Raw genomic sequence first — 26,086 nt, forward strand, 5'->3', positions numbered from 1 at the left:
GGGGTGGGCATGGAGGAGGGCACTTGTGGGGATGAGCACTGAGTGTTATGTGGAAAGTAATTTGACAATAAACTATTTGTAAAAAATATATATATATGTGTATATATATATATAAGTATAATGAAATAAAAATTATAGAGAAAATAAAATTTAAAAAAAGAAGTCTCTCATAGTTTGCCTCCCTTCCTCTCTCTATTTTTCCCCTTCTTCTCCATCTTCATCCTCCATTAACTTCCTCCTAATCCACCTATACGTGCAAACATATGGTATCTGTCCTTNTAGGGGAGTTCTATTGTTAATTTTTTGAGGAACCTCCACACTGTTTTCCAGAGGCATTGCACCAGCTTACATTCCCACCAGCAGTGGAGGGGGTGCCCATTTGTCCACATCCTCGCCAGCATTTAGAGTCTCCTGATTCGTTCATTTTAGACACTCTGATCGGCATGAGGTGGTATCTCAGTGTGGNTTCCATCAGTTGCCTATTAGTTTTATTGATTGTTTCCTATGCCGTGCAGACTTTTTATCTTGATGAGGACCCAGTAGTTCATTTTTGCTCTTGATTCCCTTGCCTTTGGGGATGTGTGAAGAAATTGCTGCAGTGAAGGTCAAGGAGGTCATTTCCTGCTTTCTCCTCTAGGGTTTTGGTGGTTTCCTGTCTCACGTTCAGGTCCTTTATCCATTTTGAGTTTACTTTTGTGCATGGTGTGAGAAAGTGATCTAGTTTCATTCTTCTGCTTGTTGCTGTCCACTTCTCCCAGCACCATCTGTTAAAGAGGCTTTTTTCCATTGAATGCTCTTCCCCGCTTTGTCAAAGATTGGTTGGCCATACATTTGTGGGTCCAAATCTGAGTTCTTTATTCTATTCCATTGGTCTATGTGTCTGTTTTTGTGCCAATACCATACTGTCTGGATGATGACAGCTTTGTAGTAGAGGCTAAAGTCCAGGATGACATCCCAGATTTTAACAGTCCCTCAAGAGTTTCCTTCTTTCGGGAAACTTTCCTGCTAGTTCCTTCAATTTAGGCTTTCATTTCCCCACATCGCTCAGTCTATCCCAGCTGTGCCCTGTGGGTGTCTGTCAACAACTGTTTCCTTTTGTTGAGGATATTAGGACTTGCTGAAGGGAACATAAAAGGATCCCATTACCAAATGAGTTTGGAGAGCTCTGGTTCAGCCACAATAGGATTTTTAAAACAGATTTGTCAGTCTTCAGTACACTAATGTACGTTGTAAATGTGTAAGAAAGTGATTTTCAAAAATCTTTAAAAAGATCCATTGTAAGCATTTCTTAGAAATTGTATCACTTATGCTGACTTTGACCAGGACACAGCACAAACCCTGACTTATAATGATCTGAGCAATGATAATTTTATTGTTTCGTATGACTGGAAGGTCAGCTGTGGGATAGCTGATCCTGTGACTCAGTGACAGCATTAAAGGATTAGGTTTTCCCTTCTTGGCCTCTTCCATATTCAGTGTTGACTTTATACTCAGGTGGTAACAGAATGGCTGGAACAGCTACAGGCCTCAAATTGAGAAAGGCTATATCCTTAATAAGAGGAGTAAGCATTTCTTCCTAGGGCTTTTTCGTAGGAGATAAGAGACTTGCTCCAGAATCCCTCAGTAGCTATTTCTCACATGTCTTTGGCTAGAATTGGGTCTTAGCCTTATTGCTAACCTGATCCATAGCAAGGATGGATGAGCCCTTCCTTAAGCACCTGGCTACACATGGGATAAGTAGATACCTGCCCCAAATCGAGGTTCCATTTGGAAGGAGATAAATGCTGGGCAGGCCGCTAATAATGTCCATTAAAGAAGCATTGACAGAATTGTCCCCCTCCCAAAATGTATGTGTTGAAGTCCTAAGTCTAATGCAACTGACTGTATTTAGAGATAGAGTCTTTAGGAAGTAATTGAAGTTAAGTGAAGTCATAAGGGTAGGGCTCTAATCTGATAAGACTGGTAGCCTTATAAGACGAGAGAGAGAGAGAGAGAGAGAGAGAGAGAGCACACCCATGAAAGGCCAGGTGAAGGCAGTGTGCAAAGGCAGTCATCTACTTGCCAGGAAGAGAGATCTCACCAGAAACCAACCCTACTGGACCTTGATCTCAGACTTCTAGTCTCCCGACCTTGAAATACATTTCTGCTGTTATGGTATATTGTCATGGCAGCCCAAGCTGAAATAAATAGGAAATTAATATAATACAGCTTTTTTTTTAAAGAAAAATTACAAATGTTTCTTTTTCTATACCAATTCCATTACCTGGGGGTTGCTGCTAAATACAATTTGTGGTATAGTTTCCTATTTTTTTTATTGTTTGCCAAATGTCCCTATATGTTCATGGGTACATTTGTGTATATATTATTGTACATGCATGTTTTCTTGTTTACTTTTTATTATTCATTAAAAAATGCTTATTTTTGAGAGAGAGAGAGGCACAGAGAGAAAGGGAGACACAGAATCTGAAGCAGGCTCAGGCTCTGTGCTCTCATCACAGAACCTGACATGGGTCTCAAACCCACAAACCATGAGATCATGACCTGAGCCAAACAAAGTCAGATGTGTAACCAACTGAGCCACCCAGGCACCCATACTTTTTACTTTTTAACCTTGACGTGTGACGTTGTTTATTTTCACTCAGCAAAAATACATAGGCCTACCCTATTCCTTGTAACAGTTGCATAGGTATGTCATGCAGATGTATTATACTTTGTTCAACTATCTCAGTATGGAAGGACATTGTGTGAAGTGGCTTGCACAGTTATTTGAACACGGGATGTTTGCTGGGATTTGTATTCAGTACAATAGCCTTTTGGACCTGCTGATTGTAACATTATAGGTTCCCTCTTGCTCTTCTGTTGTCCTAAAAGAAGACTTCACTTCTGTGAGGCTCTCCTGACATTTGACCACAGCAGAATATAGTTGGCTGATGGTACCCAAAGGACGCAATGGCAGAGGGGACTAATGAATGACCATGTGCTGGATGGTCATCATCTGATTCCTGTATTATCAAAAGTGCTAACTTCCCATTTGTTAGGGACCCAAGCACTTTGTGCTTTCATGCATGACACTGTGCTGTTATGGAAAAGGTTATGAAAATTGTGACATTGCTTAGCAGCTGACTTACTCCATCTTGGATGAACTTTTCTGTGAGCTACACAGCTTGAATAGAGTAAATCTGACTAATGAATTTATAGGCAGGCTCCTGACAACATGAACGATTTTGGCCTCCCTAGAAAAGGTTTGAACATTTTCCTGTTGTTTGCTAGGAAAATTAGTTCTTATGATTTATGCTTTCTGAACACAATTTTATTTAGCAACAAACTCTCTGCAAATGTAGAAACCCACCCTAGAAAGGCATTTAATCTTTAAACCCATTTAGTCCTATCCATTGGGGTTGTTAAAATAAACATGGGTGATTCTTACATGCCTGGGAATTGACACAACTGCCTGGTTTGGAAAAGCCAGGATACTGTTGTGTTTATTGTAGACAAAGATGACCTTCCCTTGGGGGTTGGATTGATTTCCAGCAGAAAGATGATTCTGTAAATCTGGATCCCGGATGAATGCTGTTTATTGTTTTACACGTATATCCATTTGTTGACCCAGTTGTTTGAAGGTCCAAAAGCAGTACTTTGGGAGGGCTGGCTTACAATTTAATTTTTTATTTCTTCATTTTTAAGGCCTCGTTTGGCTTAGATTTATTTTAGGTCAGAACACGGAGAAGTAGAGGAAAAGAAAAAGAACCGGAGTCATTAACTTGATGGATCAGAGCCTTACATTTTTAAAAAATCTCTTGATTTCAAAAAATTATAAGAAAAAAAATATCTTTCCCAAGACCACTCACTCCTTTGTGCCTCACTTATGTCATCTATAGTGTCTTGCTAGACAAGGGTGACTTACTAATGACCCAGACTGCAGAACCTGGAGGGGAAGATGCCCCCTATGCTTCATTGTTTAAAGGTGTTAATTTTATAGCATTTCTTACTTCCATCATATTCTTCTGCTAGAATAATTGCCACTGGTATTTTCATTAATTTTCATCATGGTTTTGCTGCAAAGAATCGGGAATTCATTAAATGGGGAAAAAAGTGTAGTCACCTTATTCAAACTCCCACCCACTTATAATACACTTTCATGTATTATAAGTGCATGGCATATAATAATGGTGTAAAAATATAATTACATAGCTACTAATATACTGATAATCAAAAGCATATTATGTTTTGCATTATTTAGCCTGTGTGAATACTTATATATGGTAAAATGCATATCTATTATTAACATCACATTCTACTTGGCTAACACAATTTAAAATTTTTTTTAATGTTTATTTATTTTTGAGAGACAGAGCACAAGCGGGAGAGGGGCATAGAGGGAGGGAGACACAGAATCCACAGCAGGCTCCAGGCTCTGAGCTGTCAGCACAAAGCCCGATGTGGGGCTCGAGCCCACGAATTGCAAGATCATGATCTGAGTTGAAGTTGGACACCCAACCGACTGAGCCACCCAGATGCCCCTAAAAATTTTTTTAATGTTTATTATTTTTGAGAGAGATACAGAGTGTGAGCAGGGGAGGGGCAGAGAGAGAGGGAGATACAGAATCTGAAGTAGGCTCTAGGCTCTGAGCTGTCAGCACAAAGCCCAATGTGGGGTCTTGAACTCATGAACTGTGAGATCATGACCTGAACTGAAGTTGGACTCTTAACCGACTGGGCCACCCAGGTGCCCCAACACAGTTTTAATAATGCAGAGGAAGAGTCCAGTCTACAGGTGTCCTAGAAGTACTGTAGACTTGTCTATGGGTCAACCAAGACCTAGGAAACATATGGCAGAATTCTGTGTAGGGTATTAAATTATCCAAATCTTTCCCTCTCTTCTCCATAGAGAAGGGCCATCATGAAATGTCACCCTTAAGTAGATGGTACTGTCATACCCAGGAAGGCTACCTTGGGCAGGGTGTTGATTAAAAATGTCGTGTGACTATTATCATTCTAGTCTTTTAATCTAAATGTAACTAACAGGCACATATAGTTTCCTACTGCCCACATTTGAGATGCTTGACCACAGAGTAGGAGCTGTCTTAAGTAGAAAATGACTTCTAGAAATCTTTCAGGCAACAAAGAGGATGCTATCACATAATATTGTGACTCAGTGGGTTGGCAGACCCATTTTTTTGCAGCATGCAGAAAATATATTGTGTCCATCTTCACTGGGAAAGTTCCAGGGATCAGGTGATGGCAGCTAGTCTTCAACTCCACCCCCATGATGTACATTAGGCACCACCAAAGAAATATCATGACTAGAGGGAGGGGAGGAAAAGCTATGGAGAGGAGCAGGGTCACAGAGTGTTGGAGAATATCAAGATTCTTATCTGTAAATGTGGAACGTGTCCAACTCTCAGGCCACCTTGGGAATTTGTGGCATCCTTCTTATTGCTGAAATGCATTTATGGGGAGTTTTAGGACTTTGAATCTGTCTTATCAGCTACTTTAGTATGTTGCATAGCTCCAAGAGGGTTGGAAGCTCCTTCTCTTCCAAGGGCCTTTGTAAGGCAAAAACAGATATTCTTGGACACATGTAGGGGGAGGTGCCAGCAGACAAAGAAGGCCAATTTGAGACCATTAATTTAAGTCTATTACAAAAGTTCGACAAAGACTAAACTCTGTGTTAGACACAGGGGGAAGGAACACTTTCATGTGATCCTGTTTCCTCACCTCTTCCTTTTCTCTGCTTTTCTTTCTTAATCAGTTTCTTGGAAGAAAGACATTGTGCTCTAGAGCCAGCACTATATTTGGAATCAGAAGACCTGGGTTTAAATGCTTCTCTGAGAAAGTTTGTTAATCTCTCCAATTGTAGTTTCTTCATAGTAAAATGGGACAACCTCAGATCTATTGTAAAAAGTTTGTATAAGTAAGGGCTTGACATGGGGCCTGCTCCTTGTGAATGCTCAATGGATTCCAATGATTACCAATCCACTTTCAAAATAGAAGAACCTTCTATTATGTTGGGGGTAACATTTTAGCATCCTTAAAGTAGCAAGAGTCCAATGTCCTTATTCCCTACCATGTTTGTAAGAACCCAGGTAAATAGGCTGGCCTATTGTACTGGAAAAATCATTCTCTATCCCACACATTTGAAAGCTGTCATTCAGATAACATTCATGAAGACCTACCACATGCAAAGCCTGGGTGCTAGGTGTTGCAAGTGTTATCAGGAGGTATCTCCTTTCCCTGGAGAGGATTATGATTGTGTAAAGGGTCTGAGGGCTAGGGCATAATTACTATTTAATAATCACCTCAAAAGACTCTGAGAGGCTGAGGGGAATACCAGAAGTGGGGAGTTCACACATGGGTGTGAGAGTCAGAAAATGTTTCATGGTGTGGATCTGTGTTTGCCAATCTAGACACAACACGTTCTCAAGAGTATGAGAGCTGCACACAACGGAAAAAATGTTGTTCTTGTACTTGAAAGTCACAGTGTACCATCTTACCTGAGATATATACAAAACTTGTCTTTTAAGTGGTAGCTTAGTTTTAAAAATATTTTCAGAAGATGAGTTTCTTAAGCTACTGATTCCAGAACTAGCAATCTGAATATTGTTTTCCTTTATGAGGTTTTTGTATATTACTCAAGAATAAGAAACTTGTTTCCGATGAGAGTGGGTGGTTGGATAGAATTTTGACCCACAGACTTTCTGAGTTTCTGATGGAGAGATTGACCCCTACATTGAGAGACTGACCCCTTCAGCCCCATCTGCTGTCCCGCTATAGCTATTTCTGGGCTGCAGCTTCCTTCCCTTTGTTTCCTTTGTCAGTAGACTTTCTATTTCTTGACTTCTAAAATTTGTTAGACTCTTTGGTGACTGATGACTTTCCCCTTTCATTACCCCCAGTTTTATGAAATTATTTGTTTTTGCTTTTTCACAATGAAATTAATGGGGTTTTGGGAGGAAGGGAAGTGAACTCATGTTTTGAGTGTTACTTTGAATGAGAAGCTGGTACCCCTTGTGCTACCTTTCCATGCATCCATCTGTCTGCCTATCCACCCATTCATCCTATAGGCAAAGACTTGTTTAGGGTACAGTAGATATAAATAATTTAGAAATTCCAAATGGAATAGAAACAGAACTATACACAGAGGAAAAAATCCCTTCACCTTGCAAAGCCATCTGGGCAAAGCCATCAAATTCTTCATGGTACTTCTGGATGAAGATTGAAGGATGAGGCTTATAGTGGTGAGGGGTCTGGGAAAAGATCTAAGCTCTCTGGAAGGAGTCTGAAACAAAGCAGGTGGACTCCACTGGTAGCTCTGGCTGCTTTCCTGTAAGCTTTACCAAGAGTTTGTTGACTTACCTAGAAGAATTCTGATGCCATGCCCCGCTTCTTGGCAGAGCTGAGCAGCCTGCCCACGCCATTCCCCTTACCCGTTCAGTGCCTTCCTTGCCCCCTTGCCCTCCTCTAGCATTCCAACTCACTCTTGATATTCTTTAAAAAAAAAAAAGAAAAGAAAAGCTCTTCTTTGTGACACTAATTTTATGTGGTTTCTAAAGGTAATATGGTGTTAAGATTAAGTTACATTTAAGTTTACCAGAAAGCTTTTGCTACCTGTTCACTTATTATTTTTTTCAGACACCAAACCTGTATTTAAAAATTAATCTGGGGAGTGCTGGGTGTCTCAGTCACTTAAATGTAAATGTCTGACTCTTGATTTTGGCTCAGGTCATGATCTCACAGTTAATGTGTTTAAGGGTCAAGCTCTACACTGAAAGCATGGAGCCTGTTTGGGATTCTCTCTCTCTCCTTCTCTCTCTGCTCCTTCCCCATTCTCTAAAAAATAGATAAATAAAAAAACATTTTAAAAAATTACTGTGGAGCAAGTGCACAGACTTCAAAGGTCATAATACAGTTTCTGTCTTCAGAGAACTTCTAGCCAATCATGTCTGTGTTAGTGTAAAAATGTTGTGGTGAGAGAAAGTTGAAACTGTGATGGGAACTCAGAGGTAGAACTTACCAGAAGCTGGAACTGAGGTAGTGGAGTCTGGAATGTGAGCTGGATTGTCGGGAGGTAGGGAGGAGTTTGCTCAGTGGGAAAAGACAAAGGGAGGGAAGGCTTTTTAGAGAATGGAAATCTTCCCATTGCTCATTTAAACCTGTAGGAAAATGCCAGACCATGATATGTGGAGGAGAATTTCAAGTAACACTATGTGTCTTGAGTTCTCTGGGAGATTACAACTAATGTTGGGTTTGTTGACAATAAACCCAGTCCCTTAAAGAAGTGGGGTTGGGGCACCTAGGTGGCTTAGTTGGTTAAGTGTCCAGCTCTTGATTTTGGCTCAGCCCTCTTCCTCTCCCTCTCTCAAAATAAATAAACATTTAAAGAAGTGGGATTGCCCCTGTCATCTGAATTTTAATAAAGCCCTTGACTTCTAGAAGAAATAAATACTTCAGTGATGTTGGGAATCCTAGGTATTAACCCTGTCAGTCAAGAAATGAGCATCAAATCATGGTGAGGCTTTGAGACAGACAAAAATGAATCATGGCCTCTGTTGTCTGGAATCTCAGACTCTAGTTTGGAAAAGAGTCTCTGAAAACTCATGCATCTCTTTCTAGGTGACAGTCCTTAATTTTAGTTCAGAAAGAGGGATGTTTATGAAGTCTTTGCCTGGAGGTCCAGCAATCATGGCATCGATAGGAGGCATCACTGAGGGTCTTGAGAATTTGGCCAGAAAGAAAGATGGCCCAGGAGGACTCCTCTCCACCAAGTCTACTGAGCACCCATTGGTTGGGTCCGTGGTTTACAAGTGTGACCTGGAAACCACTGGCATCAGCGGCACCTGAGAAATTGTTACAAGTGCAATTCTGAGCTGCCAAACCAGATGTCGTAAGTCAGAAACTCTGGGGCCGGGGATGGGGCCCACTACCCTGTTTTCACAAGCCCTTCTAGAGGGTTCTATGCTCACTCCATTTGGAGAACCACTGACTGGGTGACTGGTGAACCTTTCTGGTGCTATTCCCATGTCCTGTCAGGAGCGGGAGCACTTTGCAGACCATTGCACACTCTTTACCTCTTCTTTCCTAAAAGACTTAAGTGGATTTTTGAAGAGAGGCTTCATCATGAGATCCAATGACTACTTTTTTTTTTCTAGTTAAATTCACATAACATATAATTTACCATTTTAACCATTTTTAAATATACGATTCAATGGCCTTAATTATATTCCTGATGTTGTGCAACCATTACCATTATCAATTGCTAAAACTTTTTCATTACCCTAAATAAAACTCTGTAATCATTAAGGAACAGCTCTCATTCTCCTCCCCACTAGCCCCAGATTGCCTTGAATCTGGTTATGAATTTGCCCATAATAGTTAGCTCATATAAGTGGAAAGAATCATACAATATTTGTCTTTTTTGTCCACCTTTCGAAGTGCTGGTTATATTGGTGCTGGGGGTCTGAAGTCTTGGTACCAAGTGCCTGCCTGCTGCCATTACACCTCAGTCAAACAGACTGGAATGGTCAGGCTTGTCTTTGCTCAGGCCTTTAGCTGGAGCAAAATCAGATACATTTTTTTTGTTTACTTATTTATTTTGAGAGGAGAAAGAGAGGGAGAATGCAAATGGGGTAGGGGTAGAGAGAGAGAAAAATCTCAAGCAGGCTCTGTCAGTGCAGAGCCCTATGCAGAGCTTGAACTCACGAATTGTGAGATCATGACCTGAGCCAAAGTCTGACACTTAACCGATTGAGCCCCCAGGCTCTCCAAAAATCAGATACATTTTTATTTGTTCATGAACACAGGAAATATCTATTGGGTACCTGCTCTGTGCTATGCAATGAGATAGGGATCCCATCTTTCCTTCGGTGTGTCCATATATTTCTAGAGTGATTGAATCACATGAATTTGACTAAATGTGTGTTATAGCAACTGATCTAAGACAGAAACATAACAAACATCTTGTAACATTTTAGTTTGCCTATATGTGTATAATTATATGCTGCAGTCATTATACAGTTTCATATATATTACAGTATAGGCTTATAGTCACATATCCATGTATATTTTAGTTTATGAATAATTTAAGAAAGCCCAAGGGTAATATTTGCTTTAAGTGCTAACTTGAGAGTTACACCCCTCTGTAGAGAAAGACTCGCCTGTATGTGAGAGTTTATTGGAATTCCCACCCCTCTTCTCCCTCTCAGATATTAGTCTTCCTCATCCTGGCTTTGGGGAGTCTCAAAGGCTTGCATCCAAGCCCTTGATCCTGGCCCTGAATTTAAAAGTACTTCCGAATCATTTCTGCTTTGCGGAGTTGCTGCCTTGACAGGCCAGGTGGGGAGGGGTTGTCCCAGCCTTGACTGCAGAGCTGAGCTTCTGGTCCCTTGGCTTAGGCAATAGCCCCCTCCATCACACTTCCTGCTGAGTGTTACTAACCACACCAGTCTGAGGTCTATGTTTCACTTTCTTTTATAAAAATTTCCCATGATGGGTGATGGCTCCCACAAACTGTCTTTAGCAACAACTGGACAGAGCTGGGAGGTGGGGATTGTTTTTTTCTTCATCCCTCCCCCCTACCCCCCATCCCCAGAGAAAGAGGGACATGTTCCGTGCTGGGCACAGGATTGCTTCAACTTTTACACTATGTTTTCATGGTTTTTCTTTTCTTTCATGATGCTAGTGCCATCTTGGTTTCCATTTTTGTTTTCTCTTCTCTCCCTTGAAAATGGTGATTAGGGGCACCTGGGTGGCTCAGTTGGTTAAGTGTCTGACTTGGGCTCAAGTCATGATCTCATGGTTTGTGGGTTCGAACCCCACATTGGACTCCATGTTGACAGTGCAGAGCCTGCTTGGGGTTCTCTTTCCCTCTCTCTCTGCCCCTCCCCCGCTTTCTATCTCTCTGTCTCTCAAAATAAATAAACATTAAAAAAAAAAGAAAATGCTGATTAGCAAGATCCATTTTCCTTGGTAACCCACCATCCTGTGTGTGTGTGTGTGTGTGTGTGTGTGTGTGTGTGCTTTTATCCATCCTGCTACTCCCTCTCAAGCCAGGCAGGAGGCTGGGACTGTACCAGATGGCGTTCTGGGCGCCCGTGCTCTGCAGGCAATGTGTTCTATCCCTTGTAAAAGTCCTCCTGCTTTATCCACCTGTTATTTAGCTAATTCCAACCACCCCCATCCATCCCACAACCACCACCACTTTCTGTTTCTGCTGTTACACCCCCACATCCCACAGACAGCTCTAGGGAGCTTTAGGGCTAAATTCTTTTTTTTTTTTTTTTTAATAGTTTATTGTCAAATTAGTTTCCACATAACACTCAGTGCTCATCCCCACAAGTGTTAGGGCTAAATTCTTAAGACAGCTTCCTTCCTTCTTTCTGACCACTTTCTTCCTTCTTTCTGAAAGCTCACTGGGCCCAGTGTCAGGGTTAAGTGTCCAGGAGTATTAAGTGCTCAGTGTTGGGTCAGATCAACTCAAGACCAAATCCCAGCTCTGCTGCTTTCTAACACTATTTCAGACAGGTTAATGTACCTTGATTAGTTCCTTCATCTTTAAAATGGGGATTGTTATGAGAAATAACTGAGCTAATGTTACGTATCATAGGAAGCTGTCAAGAAATCCTTTTCACTCTAAATTCAAAACATATCCGTGTGCCTCTTAAAAAGATCACTCTGTTGTGCCCTGAAGAAGGAGACCTGGAGTCAACATGGATACATTATTTTGGGGTCCATAGCAGTAGTTAGATGACAGCTGAAATTTACATAATTTCTATTTATTTAGATCTGAAAAAAAATTTTTCAACAATGTTTTCTATTTTTTTTCAGTGTGAAAGCGTTGAGTCTCTTCTGTTAAATTTGTTACTGAGAATTTTATTCTTTTTGCTGCCTTTATACATGAGATTGCTTTTTTAAAATTTTCATTTGTGAACTCTTCATTGTTAGTGTATTATACAAAATACAGTTGACTTTTGTAGAGTGATCTTTTCTTGTAGCCACATTGCAGAACTTGCTCTGATAGTTTTTTGGTAGATTCTTTCAGATTTTCTCTATACAAAACCAAGCCATCTGTAAATGGAGGTCATTTTAGTTCCTCTTTTCCAATCTGTTTGCCATTCATTCATTCCTAAATGCTGTGGCCAAGACCTCCAGGACAGTGTTGGACAGAGGTGGTGAGTGACAATGGCCATCTTTATCTTGTTTCTGATTGTAGGGGGAACGTATTCAGTCTTTCTTTCTCTACATATCATGTTAGCTGTGAGTTTTAAGTAGATCCCTTTATCGGGTGGATAAAGTTCTCTTCTATCCCTAAGTGGTGAGTGTTTTTATCTTGAAAGTGTGACAGATTTTATCAAATGCCTTTTCCACGTCTGTTGAGACAATAATGTGGATTTTCCCCTTTATTCTGTTCCTATGGTGGATTATTCCATTGGTTGACTTTCAGAATGTTAAACCAATCCTGCATTCCTGGGATAAATCCTATTGTGGCCATTGTATGTAATCCTTTTGTTTGTTTCTGTATTTGGTTTGCTCCATGTAGCTTTCTACTGGTTTCTCTTCTGGTCTGTCTCTGGTTTCTACTCTTGCTTCCCTAGAGTCTTTTTTCATTTTCCTTTTAAAAAATAGGGTAGCCAGAGAAATCTTAAAACATGTTAGATCATTTGCTCAAAATCCTGTAGGGAATGCTTTGCTTGGAGGGAAGTGAAAGCCTTTGCAGTGCTTTCCAACCCTTGTGTGAATGGTCCCTATTCCTCTGTCAGCTATGGCCCTCCTCTCTCACCCTCCTTGGGTCCAGCAACCCTGCCCAACTTGCTCATCCTTGAACAAATCAGCCTCTTGTCATTCAGAGTGTCTGCACGTGCTGCCTTCTGATATTTATATGGCAAATTCCTTTCTTTTCATGTCTCTGATGTTGCCTTCTTCATGAGGCCTACCCCAGACAATCTCTTAAATCTTAAACCATCCCAGAACTTCTGATTTATTTACCCTGTTTTTATTTTGTCCATTTTCCCCTTAGCTTTTATCACATTTTAGAAAATGAATTTAATGTATTATTCAAAAATATTTATTGTATATTAGCTATTTTTTTTTCACACTACCTCAACCCTTTTGAGCACAAAAATCTTTGGTTTATCCGTTTATCCCAACACATACTTGGTGCTCAATAAACATCTCTGGATGAATGACTAGTGCATATAAAGCTCCTAGAGCAGAACTTAATTTTTGGAAAAGGTTCAACAAATATTTGATGGTGCTCTGTACTCAATTACTATTAAATGGTGGGGAGCAGAATAATGCAAAATGAAAGTTTCCTGTTTTCCAAAGTTTGCAGATGGCAGGAGAAGATAGACATTCATAAAATAATCACACAACTGATTGAATAATTAAAAATCAAATTGTGCAATGAGAAAATGGGGTGAAAGGATAAACATGCCAATAAAGGACGGGGGCCTAGATTAGCCATCAGGGAAGTCTTCCCTAAGGAGGTAAAAATGAAACGAGGATTTGAAGGATGAGGAAGGAACTGTAGGGTGAAGAGGGAGGGGAGGCCTAGAGCTTTTTAGGCTGCAGCATTATCAAGGACAAAGGACAAGTGATGGGAACATGTTCCAAGGCCAGACGTACAGATCGTAAGAGAGGTCGATGTGAGACAAGGCAGGCTGGAGGCGTGGTGGCAAGAAGATGTGGGAGAGCCTCCTGGACCACGTTTCAGATTTGGATTTTTATCCAAGAGCAAGACTGTGAATGGGTAAGCAATGTGAGGGTGTTCTGACCAAATGTTCTTGAGAAGATCACTCAAGGTGCATCTTGAGGATATGGATAGATTTGTTCTGGGGGGATGGCAGTAGTTAAGGGAGGGAAATTCGGGTGATTTTCCTGATTTCCACTTCTTTATTCTTAACTGTATTTTCCCATATATCTAAAATGATCATGCAGCTCATTTGCATTTATTATGCAGGAAATTAAACTGTAAATTTCAACCAAGGGCTAATAACTCTGGAAGCTCTAGAAATTACATTTTTCAGTGATGTCTCATACCCCTCCCCCCATATGCTTAGACTAGGGGGGAAACATCAGAGATCAAAAGGAATGGAAAACTGAAGAGCACTCTAGACATCAAAATGGGCGTGTTTGAATGTGTGCCCAGATGTAGGTGGTAAAAGCAAGCAGAGGAGGAGGATGCACGCTCAGTTTCTGAGAAAGGAATATTCCATTCTCTGGAAAGGGAAGGACTAGGGAGGTCTTGGTGAGGAGAATATTAGGATCCTGGTATCTGAATGCTAAAGATTGCAAGAAGCTTTGTGTGGTATGTAGGACTGAAGATACCCTCTGCCCCATGATCCCTTTCCCTTGGTATTTATACTTTTGTGTATGCCACCCCCCTTGAGTGTAAGAGTTGGGACTTGCTTGTACTAATAGAATAAAACAAAACTATGGCATGTTTGTCCTGTGATTATGTTGTATTTTATCAGACTGTATCTTATTTACATATTCACCATGGAAACTCTCCCTGTTGATGAAGAAAGGAGTCACACTGGGGAAGCCCTCATTGCGAGGAACAGTGGGTGGGCTCTGGGAGTTGCAGGTAACCTCTAGAAGCTGAGAGTGGTCTTTAGTCAACAGACACCAAGACGCCAGGGTCCTCAGCACTACTGGTACAACAAAATGATGCTGCCAACAACCTGTTTGAGAGGGGAAGCAGACCCTTCCCCAACGGAGCCTTCAGATGGAGACTCAGCCCTGGATGATACCTGGCTGATAGCTGGTAGCCTTGTAAAACCATAAGCAGAGAATTTAGCTAAGCCATGAGTCCCTGCCCCATGGAAACTGTAAGATAATAAATGAGTGCTGCTTGAAACTGCTCAGTTTGTGGTAACTCGTCACACAACAAGATAGATAAAAAAATCTAGGTGGCAATTTCTATATCTAAGCCATCTGAGTTACAGAATATTTTTTAAAAGTTTTTATTTATTTTGAGAGAGAGCACAAGCCAGGGAGGAGCAGAGAAGGAGAATCCCAAGAAGGCTCTGCACTGTCAGTGTAGAACCAGATGTGGGGCTTGAACTCAGGAACTGTGAGATCATGACCTGAGCTGAAACCAAGAGTCAGACGCTTAATCGACCGAGCCACCCAGGCACCCCTGAGTTACAGACTGTTTCACTTCCAGGAGATAATTTGGTCATTTTCTCCATGTACTGGGGATAGGGACTCATTTTTCTCCAGGGACCTCTCCTGACGGGCAAATGATAGTCCTGCAGACTCACCATCTGCAAACACATGTACAGAGATGAACCTTCACTTCCTCACTCATTTCTACCAGTGATGCCATCCATTCAGGTTCATATCATGTTTCAGGAAGTGTGGTAGAATTTAATTTAATTTCCTTTAATTTAATCTTTGCTTCACCTCACTGTTCACACCTTCCCATCAGTTACATGAGTTATTATACTCACATTATAGATGAGGAAACCAAGATTTGGAGCAGTAAGCCCAGAACCTATGACCACAAAAGTGGCACCTCCAGGCTTCAAATCCAAGCCCTGTAGCTCCTAATTCATCAGCTCAGCTCTGGCATTCATGGACTTCTGTGGCTCTGCTACCAATAGAGTTCTCCTTCCTCAACATCATGATTACCTCTGAACATCACGATCCACTCAGGGTTCAGCTAAACTTTCCTGTAGGATCCAAAGGCAAGCATGGACTCCAGAGGAGCAAGTTGTTGGTTTCATTGGCCCAGTGACACATTAATCCTATAATATGACCTTGTACCAGTCACCTACCTGACCTCTTGAACTGTACAGCCTTATTGAAATGATGAAGAAATTGAACTGAGAGCGATCTTAGAATCTTTCTAGAGCTATGTTGAAGGTAGAGAGATAACTAGATCTCTAGAGTACTAGATCTAGAGTCTGGCAGATGTAGACTTATATCTCAATGCTGCCTCTTGCTGACTGCAGGAACTTGGAACTTGGAACTTTACTCATTGTGAGCTTCCCTGTTGCCATTGTAAGACAGAACTGATGATTTCACCCTTTGGTATTCCCGTGAAGATTAACTGTGATGTATAATCATGTATGTAGCACACTTAGCACAGAGCTTGGCATTTATACGGGCTCCCCAAAGAGTGGAGACAAATGACTGAACACTATTATAAAGCCTCTTAAAATTTATTTCTACTTGAAGAAGTAAATGGAATTTACTTGTAAGTCTGTGGGTTCTTGAGAAGTTCATGACAAAAGAATATTTATAAATTTGCTAGCGGTTTAAGTTTGGCTTCTTCTGAGGAGGAGCGTGGAAGTGACCTCTGACCTCTAGCATCTTGACCGAGTTAGCCCACCCCATTGTGAAAATGGATAGGGTGGAGGATGTTCTACTTTGCCTTTGGATATTGTTGTAGTTTTCTTGGAGCAGGGTGTTCTGTAAAAATCTATTAAATGAGTCATTCAGTGATATACAGTCAGGGAAGTTTGATGGAGGAGGACATTGTGGCATTTCTACTTTCAGTCCCACTTGGACATCCTAATGGGGAGTGCAAGTAGTGTGGGATGACGGTATGGGTTTAAACATTAGAAAATCAGCCTTCTCAAAAAGTCCTCTTCTATGGAATCAGTGGAACTACCAGCACCATGTGTGCTGGCTGTCCATGTAGAGTGAGGGACAGCCCAGCACCCCAAAGACACTGATTTTGGGGTCTCTGTTCACTTACTCAATGCAGTGGGCTTGGTTTCTTGGAGTGGAGTATTTTCTTAGACTTTAGCCGCTCAAATTTTTGCTTTATTTGTATGTATAGCCATTGGTTGACGAAGTCGTTATCTCATTTCTGATGGGCTTTACATTCTTAGTTACATTGGGAGAGCAGGAGAGAAACATAGATATGCTCAGACAGTGGACCATAATTCCAGATACTTAATGTCAAAATAGACCCTGAAATACAGAGCCTCTGGGTGGCTTGGTGCCTGGATCCCAGCACCATCTGGGAGATCAGATACTCTGTTTGCTTATTAGTTCATTGATTCCAGACATTTGTTCTTGCTCAGATCTTTTATGGACACTATAAATTAAACCACATCTTTATAAACTTTTTATTTTTAAAGGAAAACATTTACATCAGATTCCCCGTATGCACACATGTGTGTATGGGCATTGAAATAAAAGTTTCTCAGATCACTGTGGACCTTTGCTACATGAAACAACACTGATATATTCTGTTCTATTCCAGTTGATATAGTTTCATTCACAAAGTTAATCAAAACTTATGAAATTGATTTTACTGGGTCACCACTTGCATTTTGTAAAAAGCTATGCCTAGAAAATCTGGAGAACGTTTTGTGTCAAAACAGATGCCCTCTCCTGCTTCCTGGATTGCATATTCTCTGAGTCCTTTAGTGTAGATGCTTTGGGGGCCCAAACTGTACTCTGTTCTTGACTGTGTTTTCTTGCAGATATTATCTGTTCCCGTGGCTCCAATGATCACTGTTGCTGTAGTGATTCCTGAATATATATCCCCAACTCCAGATCTCTCTAAATTCTTTATCTATGATTCTAGCATCATCCCCAAATGTTCCGTGTAGCTGTGTGCCCATCATCCTGAGCTCAGTATTTCCCAAATAGAAATGCTTATCTTCTGTAAACACCTCAGTTTCCCCTCTTTCATTGATTAATGGCTTTCCTATTCTCCTGTTTACCTTGACTGAACATTTCAGGCCATCACTAATTGTTCCTTTTACTTTGCCTTTCACAGCAAAGCCTGTCATCAAATTCTGTGAATTCTTTGCTTACAACCTTCATTTCATTTTTTCCAGCCTTGCCACCAAACCCTGTTGATCCAAAATCAATCAAAGTCAATCAAATGGCTTATTACCTATGGACTTGAATCTGGTCTCTTTAGAATAATGGGCTGTGGTCTCAAACCTAATGTCCATTGTTACCCTAAAGGTGTCTCTTGCTGTACTACATATTGATCTCCCAGTTAGGAGTGGAAAAGAAATCTTTTCTTGTTACTCAGGAATCAGCCTCACCTCTTTGACTAATACGACATTTACCATGTATTTCCTGCCATGTAATGTCACTGGATTCATATTTATTTGCTCTGTTATCACACTATTAGGTATTTTCTAGAGGGTTTGGATCTGGGAGTCACCTTGAACCTTCTTCTCAACATCAAAGAGTAAACCTGTCAAAGCCATACTGACCTGTCCTCTAAGCCAATTATTTTCCTATACTCATATGCCTATGAATTCTCTGTTAGAATGAGAGTTCTGATGCAGCAGGCCAGGGAGGGGGCTTGAGAGTCTAAGTTTCTGTTTGGCTCCCAGGGAATACAAAGCTGCTAATGGGAGCCCCATGCTTTGAGGAACAATACTCCAAGCTTCCCTTCAACCCATCTTTCTGCATTCTCTGGCCATGCTGCGCTTCTGGCGGGAGCCCTTGTCACCTCCAATCCTCCTGACTGGTCTGCCTGTTCCTCCCACCTCTTGTATGTCCCTCAGAAAACTATTATCTAATGCATCATTACCTCCTTAGTGAATTCCCCAAAACAAAAGTGCCATGCAAATCAGAAATGCAGGATCACGTTATAGATCTGGCCTTGGATCTAGGATGGGCTGGTTCCTTTGCTTAGAGCACTCTCATTCTTTCTTTTCATGCTTCCTTCTCTACTAATCCCCTTTGATGAGCATAATATGGCTACTCTTCTTCCCCCCACTACCCTCAGCACTGATTTTCCTTTTGCACCAGCCCAACCCAGGCCCTGTGCACTGTGGTTCCTAGATTTTGCACACTGCCTTAGGAGTCCCAGAACCACCTTCAATGTGTTTCTTCTTAAGTCCACAGCTTTTCAGAGTATGTGTGGTTACAAAAGAGTGAGGCTGAAGAGGCCAAAAGGTGATCAGGGGAAAACATGACTGGGAAGGATAAATGAAATAGCCCATCAGTGACAACTAGCTTCACCTTCTTGATGACTACCCTGGGGTTTTGCTGGTCTCTCTAAGCTGGGTATCATCATGGCTGTGGGTTTGCACCAGGACTTGTGAGTTCCAGTCCACCTGCTACTACAGGACTCTTCTGTCTGTCGGTTGTGGGAAGGAATGATATCTATATTTTTTAAATTTAATTAATTAATTTATTTATTTATTTTATTATTTTATTGTATTTTATTTTACTTTATTTTATTTTTAGTTTAGTTTAACTTATTTTTACCGCTGGCTCTGTTGCTCAATATTAGATAATATATCACAAATAAAAATGTCTCTCATCAACCAGACATAGGCCAGGGCAGGGCCAGTGTGGGAGATTGAGGAGAACAGCAAATGTAGAAGAAGCAGGCACAGGAAGTGAGGTTCTACGGTTGAGGTTCCAGCTCTGCTGACATGTCTGTCATTGTGAAAGGGTGACCCAGCCTCTCTCACCTGTTTCCCCAATCCTGAGGATTGGGGGCTATGTGTGGAAACAGATCATGCCTTAATAGGCCTTAAGGATAAGTTACTAGGACCATGCAGAAAATTCCTTTTCTAAAGACAAACAAATAGACAGACAGACAAACTCTCTCCCCCAGAGTCATACCATCATGTCCTCAATACCTTCAAGTTTTCCTATGTCCAGTGAATGGACATTTTCTTTGTGGGACCTTCACAGGCTAAGAGCACAGACTGAAGGTCACTGAGACGTGGGCCAAAGGCATTTACATTCTTCTCTGCCTCCCATCGCTGCAAAGGTTGTGAAAATCCCCCATGGAAGAAAACAATGCATTTGGAAGAAAACTCGTGACATAGCATTTTCCACCCTAAGGAACCAGCATTGCTTTCCAATGTGTGAATGTTTTCCCACGCATCCCCAGGGGAATGAGTGTCTCAAGAAGTTTTTGCTGCAAAGCTGTACTCACTCAGCCTCCACATCCAACCCCTTCCCAACCCATCATCCAGAGTTGCCGGGATTCCCAAGTATTAAACCAAGAGATTGACTGGAGTTCTGACGGGGATGAGCAACAGAAATACGGGGAGCACATAGTGTAAGGAAGGTGGTGGAAGGTGGGTGGCAAGATGGGGGAGAGGGGAGATATTTTCAGCAGCAGTGGGGACCCCTGAGACCCGTTTTCAAGACAGACACTTTGATTGAAGCAATTTCTGCATTTATGCCTCTTTAATGGTCAGTGAGGCCATCAACAGGATGCCTTCTCCCTGGTTACTAATGGGGCTGTTAGGTGACAGCAATGAACCTGCTGGCTTTGGGATCCATGGGCTGACAAAAAGACCATTGAACATTGACTTTTCCACTTTTCTTTCTCTTTCCCCAGGGCCGCCACTGAAGTTCTGGCAGCATTGCTGAAATCCAGTAAGCACCTCTATTGAAAAGTGGTTATTTCTTTCCCCTCTGAGTTCAGTGAAAGATGCTCTCAGTATCTCCATGGCTCATTTTCACCCTGGAAGGCAATAGAGCCATTCCTGGATCTTTGGGGGCTGAGATGGAGAATATTATGGCCATTCCAAACACAAGGCTGCAGAGAGAGAGTTAATATCTGTCCACGTGGGCATACCTGTGCATAATGCCATCAGGATAATTTATTCTAAGGGGACTGTGTTGTCATCTGCAGACCTGAGGAGCTCTCCAGCTCTTTCTAACAGGACCAGTGGCCCTTAAAGACTGTTGAAATAAAGTTCAGTTTCCAGTAGGATTGTCCTGTAGAATAAAATATTACAACACTATGTGGGAAGCAGGGTTCTTGCATTTGGTTCTGATACCAGTTCAGGACTGTGTAGTCGAACAGGTGGGGTGCTGGGATTTGCCTGGACAGTGTAGATTCTAATAACAAATTTATATTAAAAAGTTGGCTCTCTTCTCAGTTACTTGAGTGATTGCAAAAGAATAGCTCTGGGGGTCTGAATAATTTGAAGATTTTTTTTTTTCGTTTGCCTAGTAGCCCTGGTCTAATTACATTGGGAGTCAATTTCATGTGTGCAATATAATAGAAGGCTCCATGCACTTGGGAGTGAAGAAGTCTTAGCGTAATGTTTTTATTTTTTCCCCTCCTTACCTCTTCATCCATTTTAATTTGGCACCTTGGAAACCAGCTGCTTCAATTGTGATATTTGCTTCTCTATAGGGAGCCCGAGGCCTGTGGGTAATAGGTGAACTTTAATAAAACTTATAAATAAATAAATAAATAAAAATAAAAACACCCCTCTCAACTATGTATCTCTGTCAACTATAAGCACAGAGAAAGAGCCATATCGTGGAGTACTTCCTTTTGTCGACTGAAGAAAACACAATTAAAGCTTGAATTCATTTGGTTGATTGGAACTGGCCACAATTCACAGGACTGTCCACTGCTCTCTGTCCTGCGGGGAGAGTGAAAGTACTTAGTGCAGGTTAGAGGAGTGAAGAGTGACAGGTTAGAAAGTCCTTGAGATAGGAGGGGAGGGTGAGTATTTCCTGCAGGTTATGGGCAGGTTAAGGCGGAACTTGCTTCAGGTTTGGCACCTTGGTTCTCATTATTTACCCACCTACCCTGACACTCCCAATGACAGTGCCAGGTGTTTGGTACAGCTAGAGTGCTGGGATTGCAGGATGTAAAGGAGCTGAGATGGGCTGGGCAAGCAAGCCTGTGAACACTGTGCCTTGGGAAGGTAACTTTCTCTTATATCCCCACAGAGTCAGGCTGGTGGAGGTCTTCATGTCTCATGGGGAGAGAGCCCTGAGAGTGGAGAAAGGCTTGCCTCCCTTTCTACAGACACAGACACACACACACACACACACACACACACACACACACAAACACACAGAGCTCTCTTTCTCAACCTATTGGCTTAGAGGTGATACACAATGTACTACCATATATAGAAATCTGAAAGCAGTCACATGCCCATTATTAACTATTTCCATATGAGGCATGATGCGTGGACCCATGGGAAACCAATAGCCAGTGAAAATAGTGACTAATTCAGGCTTGGAACTTTAGCCAGGCTGTCAGCACTCTGGCCACCCTTAGCATACTGAGTGAGCATGCTGTGCTAGCAGATCAACTTGAAAAGTTCCTAACTTCTACTCAGCCTTCAGAACTCAGCTCGGATCTTTCCTCTGAAAAAACTTTCCCTTTTCCAACCACGACTGGGTTGGAGGACCTCCCCCATGTTTCCAGAGGCTCTCTTTCTCAACATGATTCCTCTGTACTGGAATCACTGATGTCTATCTCTGCCAGCTGATGGCAAACTTTTGCAGGCAAGGGTCATCTTTGTGGTTGTTGAATTATTTGCATTAGGACAATGAAAAGCTTAAAATAAATTTGTGGACTAAACATTAAAATGAGTGAATGATTTCTGAATGAATACCTATGAGTGAATGAAATGAATGAATGATGTTTACATAAATAAAAATGGACAGTACTACCCTCTGCTACCTGAACCCAACAATCCACACATAGAACCAATGATCTTAACATTAGTGGTCTAGTCCCTATTTAACTGTACTAATGGACTGTTAGGAAACTGATAACCTGCTGCTGTCTGTATAGAAAACAGGTTTTATGGCTTCATTAGAAGGGTGTATGGGGTTATTTCTAATCCTGCTTAGCTGTCCACACAGACTTTTGTCTGGGACTTAGGTTCTTTCTAACATGAGGGAGTTGGATGGGAGGTTCTTTATCATTCTTTCTACCACTTAAAACTCTACCTTAGGGGCACCTGGGGGGCTCAGTCAGTTAAGCGTCCAGCTTCGGCTCAGGTCATGATCTCACGGTTCGTGGGTTTGAGTCCCACATCGGGCTCTGTGCTGACAGCTCAGAGACTGGAGCCTGCTTCGGATTCTCTGTCTCCCTCTCCTTCTGCCCCTCCCCCGTTCATGCTCTGTCTCTCTCTCTCAAAAATAAATAAACAGTAAAAAAATTAAAAACAAAAAACCCCTTCCTTAATATGTATTGAGGTTTCTAAGCCTTGGCACTCCTGCATGTTGGACTGGATAACTCTTAGTTGTTGTGGACTGTTCTGTGCATTTCAGGAGGGTTAGCCATATCCCCTCCTCGACTCACCAGATGTCGGTAGCATTCCCAGTTACAATGAACAAAATTCTCTAGACGCTGCCAAATGTGCCCATGAGTTGAAGCCCATTCAAGGTTTCAGACTACCTCTCCTCAAATACCTTTGTTGGTATTTCATAGAAATGCTCTTCTTTTTAAACTGATCTTAAATTCCCCAGCATTGGCGTCATTGTCGTGGGCTCAGAAGAGGTAAAAACACCAATGGCAGAAAGTCACTATGGGCATGCAGAAATCACGTGGGAGGGAACAGGTTCTAAAGATCTAGAGGATCTTAGAGCAAGGAGGGCAAATAGGTTCCATTACAAGTGCCAACTTCCATGTGTAGGTGGAAGGATTCTGAGATCCTATTTGAGCTCATCAGGAAAGGGCTCAGCAGGACAGGTATTTAAATAGCAGGGTTTGTCATGGATTTGGGGAAGAGCAGTAATGAAACACCAGACAGTCGCCATCTTTGTTCTACCAGCCTAACCAAAGTATTGCATGGCATGGAGGGTCTGGGTAAGGATGGTACCACCCACTTAGGTTGGGGTATCTGTGACAGAGGTGAGTGCCAATTCTCTAGTTGCTTTGTACTGTCTTCATGCTTGGTTAAAAGCTGACATGGAATGCCTGTCCATTTGGATCCCAAGTGAGTTTGTGTCTGCTGAACCTAAGTTTAAGAAGTCAGTTTCTGCCTAAAATTCAAAACCTTACCATCTGGTACTGATATCTGGGAGTGTTTATGCAAACATTTAGTTCCTAAAGGCATAATACTTTTAGCTAATGATTAGACTGGCCTTGATGCTGTCGGTCCTATAAAAGTTGACACTGTGGTGTACCTCCATAACTTCTTCACAAAGGAAGAGCCTTCCCCAGAAGGACATATCTACTACTCTGGGGGCAGTCCATGTTTCTGTGGAAATAAACTTGGGTGGGCATGGGAATCTGAGGCCAGTAAGACCCTATCTATAGTTCATGCATCTAGAGAGTGACTGGAGACAGTCCCTACCAGAAGCAGAGAAACCCGGACTGAGGATCTGGGAGACTTGGGGCCTGTCCACCTTAGCAAAATAAGAGAGAGAAAGAGGACCTGGATCGCATAGGACTATTTTGTTATGCTGCCTTGGCTCTCTCATCCATCTAGTAGCTGCTACAGGAGAAGCCATCGTAGGATAGGTGCATGGCAGGAAGAGGGAAATGAACCAGAAGACATCTCTTGTCTCTTTCTCTTCCTGAGACATAGCGGCAAAACAGTCTTGGAAGTCCTAGGTCTATATTCCAGTTACCTCAGCCATATAGGATGCTAAAAATGAAAAACCATTCCCCAGCAAGTGTCCTTTTTGTGGATGCAGGAGCTAGAATGGTCTAATCCAAATCCCATAGCTTTCATGGCATCTTTACCCCTGCTGGACTCCCAGGTGCACAAACCCTTCTTTAATTTCACTATATTGAAAGTTTTGCCCTTTTATGCCTTTGGTTATGCAAAACCACTTAGTCTTTCATTACCAAAACTTAAGAAAGCTTTGGTTAAGAAATAGTGTTTCTAGGGGCGCCTGGGTGGCTTAGTCGGTTGAGCCTCCGACTTTCGCTTAGGTCATGATCTCGCGGTTCGTGGGTTCGAGCCCCGCGTCGGGCTCTGTGCTGACTGCCAGCTCAGAGCCTGGAGCCTGCTTCGGATTTGCTGCCTCCCCCTCTCTCTGCCCTTCCCATGTTCATGTTCTCTTTCTCTCTGTCTCTCAATAAATAATAAATAAACTTTAACAAAATTAAAAAAAAAAAAAAGAAATAGTGTTTCTATTGCAGGTGATTTTTTCCCCCTCTAATAAACCCAAGCAGCATATTGTCCTTTGGCGCTCTCCATCTTGTGGATTGCCCCCAGTCCACCTTTCCCTCCATCTGTACCTGTACCTATATCTCTGTCGTTTTTTTTTTTAATTTTGTTAAAGTTTATTTATTATTTATTGAGAGACAGAGAGAAACAGAACATGAACATGGGAAGGGCAGAGAGAGGGGGAGGCAGCAAATCCGAAGCAGGCTCCAGGCTCTGAGCTCTCAGCACAGAACTGGACACGGGGCTCAAACTCACAAACTGTGAGATCATGACTTGAGCCGAAGTCGGATGCTTAACCAACGGACCCACCCAGGCGCCCCTGCCCTTTTTCTTTAAATGTTTATTTATTTTTGAGAGAGAGAGAGATAGAGCTCAAGTGAGGGAGGGGCAGAGAGTGAGGGAGACACATAATGTGAAGCAGGCTCCAGGCTCTGAGCTGTCAGCACAGAGCCAGACACGGGGCTTGAACTCGTGAACCGTGAGATCATGACCTGAGCTGAAGTCGGACACTTAACTGGCGTTGGACACCCAGGTGCCCCTGTCTTTTTTTTTTCTTCTTTTCCTCATCCTCTTCTCATTTTCTCACTGTCTGCCCCCCCCCCCCACCTCTCTTTCTTTTCAAGCTCCTTAACATCACTTCCATGAGCATTAGGTATAAATGCATTTTTGAAAAACTGTGGCCCGGAGGCAGCACCTGAATGTACGTGTGGTGGTGGCGTCCTGCCTGATTTGCACTGGCTCCAGTGATGAATCGTCAAATAATGCCTTTGTATTAACCTTGCTGACCAGATTCAAAGGTCACATTCCTGCAACAAGGAAACACCCGAAACACTTTCTCTTTGAGGCCCTAGATCTTAATAAGAAGATGATGGTTTTACTTCAGGCTGCTCTGCACCTTAAGAATTAGCATTTAGAGGAGTCTGGAAGTTTGCAGAAGTGAGGGCGTGGGGAGTGTGTTGGAAATAGGGAAGTAAGTTAATAAAGGAAGGAAGACGAGGGAGGGAGAGATGTGAGGAGCTAATGGCAGGTTTGGCAGGAAGATCAGACTTGTCCCAGGTCTTCCCAGTTAATTCTCTGGCTGGCTGGCTCCCGGGAAGGCCCGTCAGCCTGTTGCTTTGCTGTGTAGGAAGGGAGGGCCTTCTAGTACCTACAGCCCTGGCTCTGCGTAGACGCACTCATGCTCTCAGTGAGGTCTACTGTGGCCTGGCTGTCAGCAATGCAGTGGTGGGAGGGCATGATGGCCCGACACTTGC

The 26,086-nt window shown here is 42.2% G+C and overlaps 1 protein-coding gene across 1 annotated transcript in view; it reads left to right on the top strand.

The window, feature by feature from the left end:
• Positions 1-26,086, top strand: part of AGBL1 (AGBL carboxypeptidase 1) — a gene marked incomplete at its 5' end in the record, with an annotated part of 692,079 nt that overhangs the window by 48,185 nt on the left and 617,808 nt on the right. Inside the window, one exon of the mRNA XM_077774253.1 lies at positions 20,288-20,325. Within this exon, the coding sequence (XP_077630379.1) occupies positions 20,288-20,325 (38 nt within the window). The remainder of the gene's footprint in view (positions 1-20,287; positions 20,326-26,086) is intronic.

This window comes from Crocuta crocuta, unplaced genomic scaffold (assembly GCF_008692635.1).
Source record: "Crocuta crocuta isolate KB4526 unplaced genomic scaffold, BGI_CrCroc_1.0 scaffold7, whole genome shotgun sequence".
Classification (NCBI taxonomy): Eukaryota; Metazoa; Chordata; class Mammalia; order Carnivora; family Hyaenidae; genus Crocuta; species Crocuta crocuta.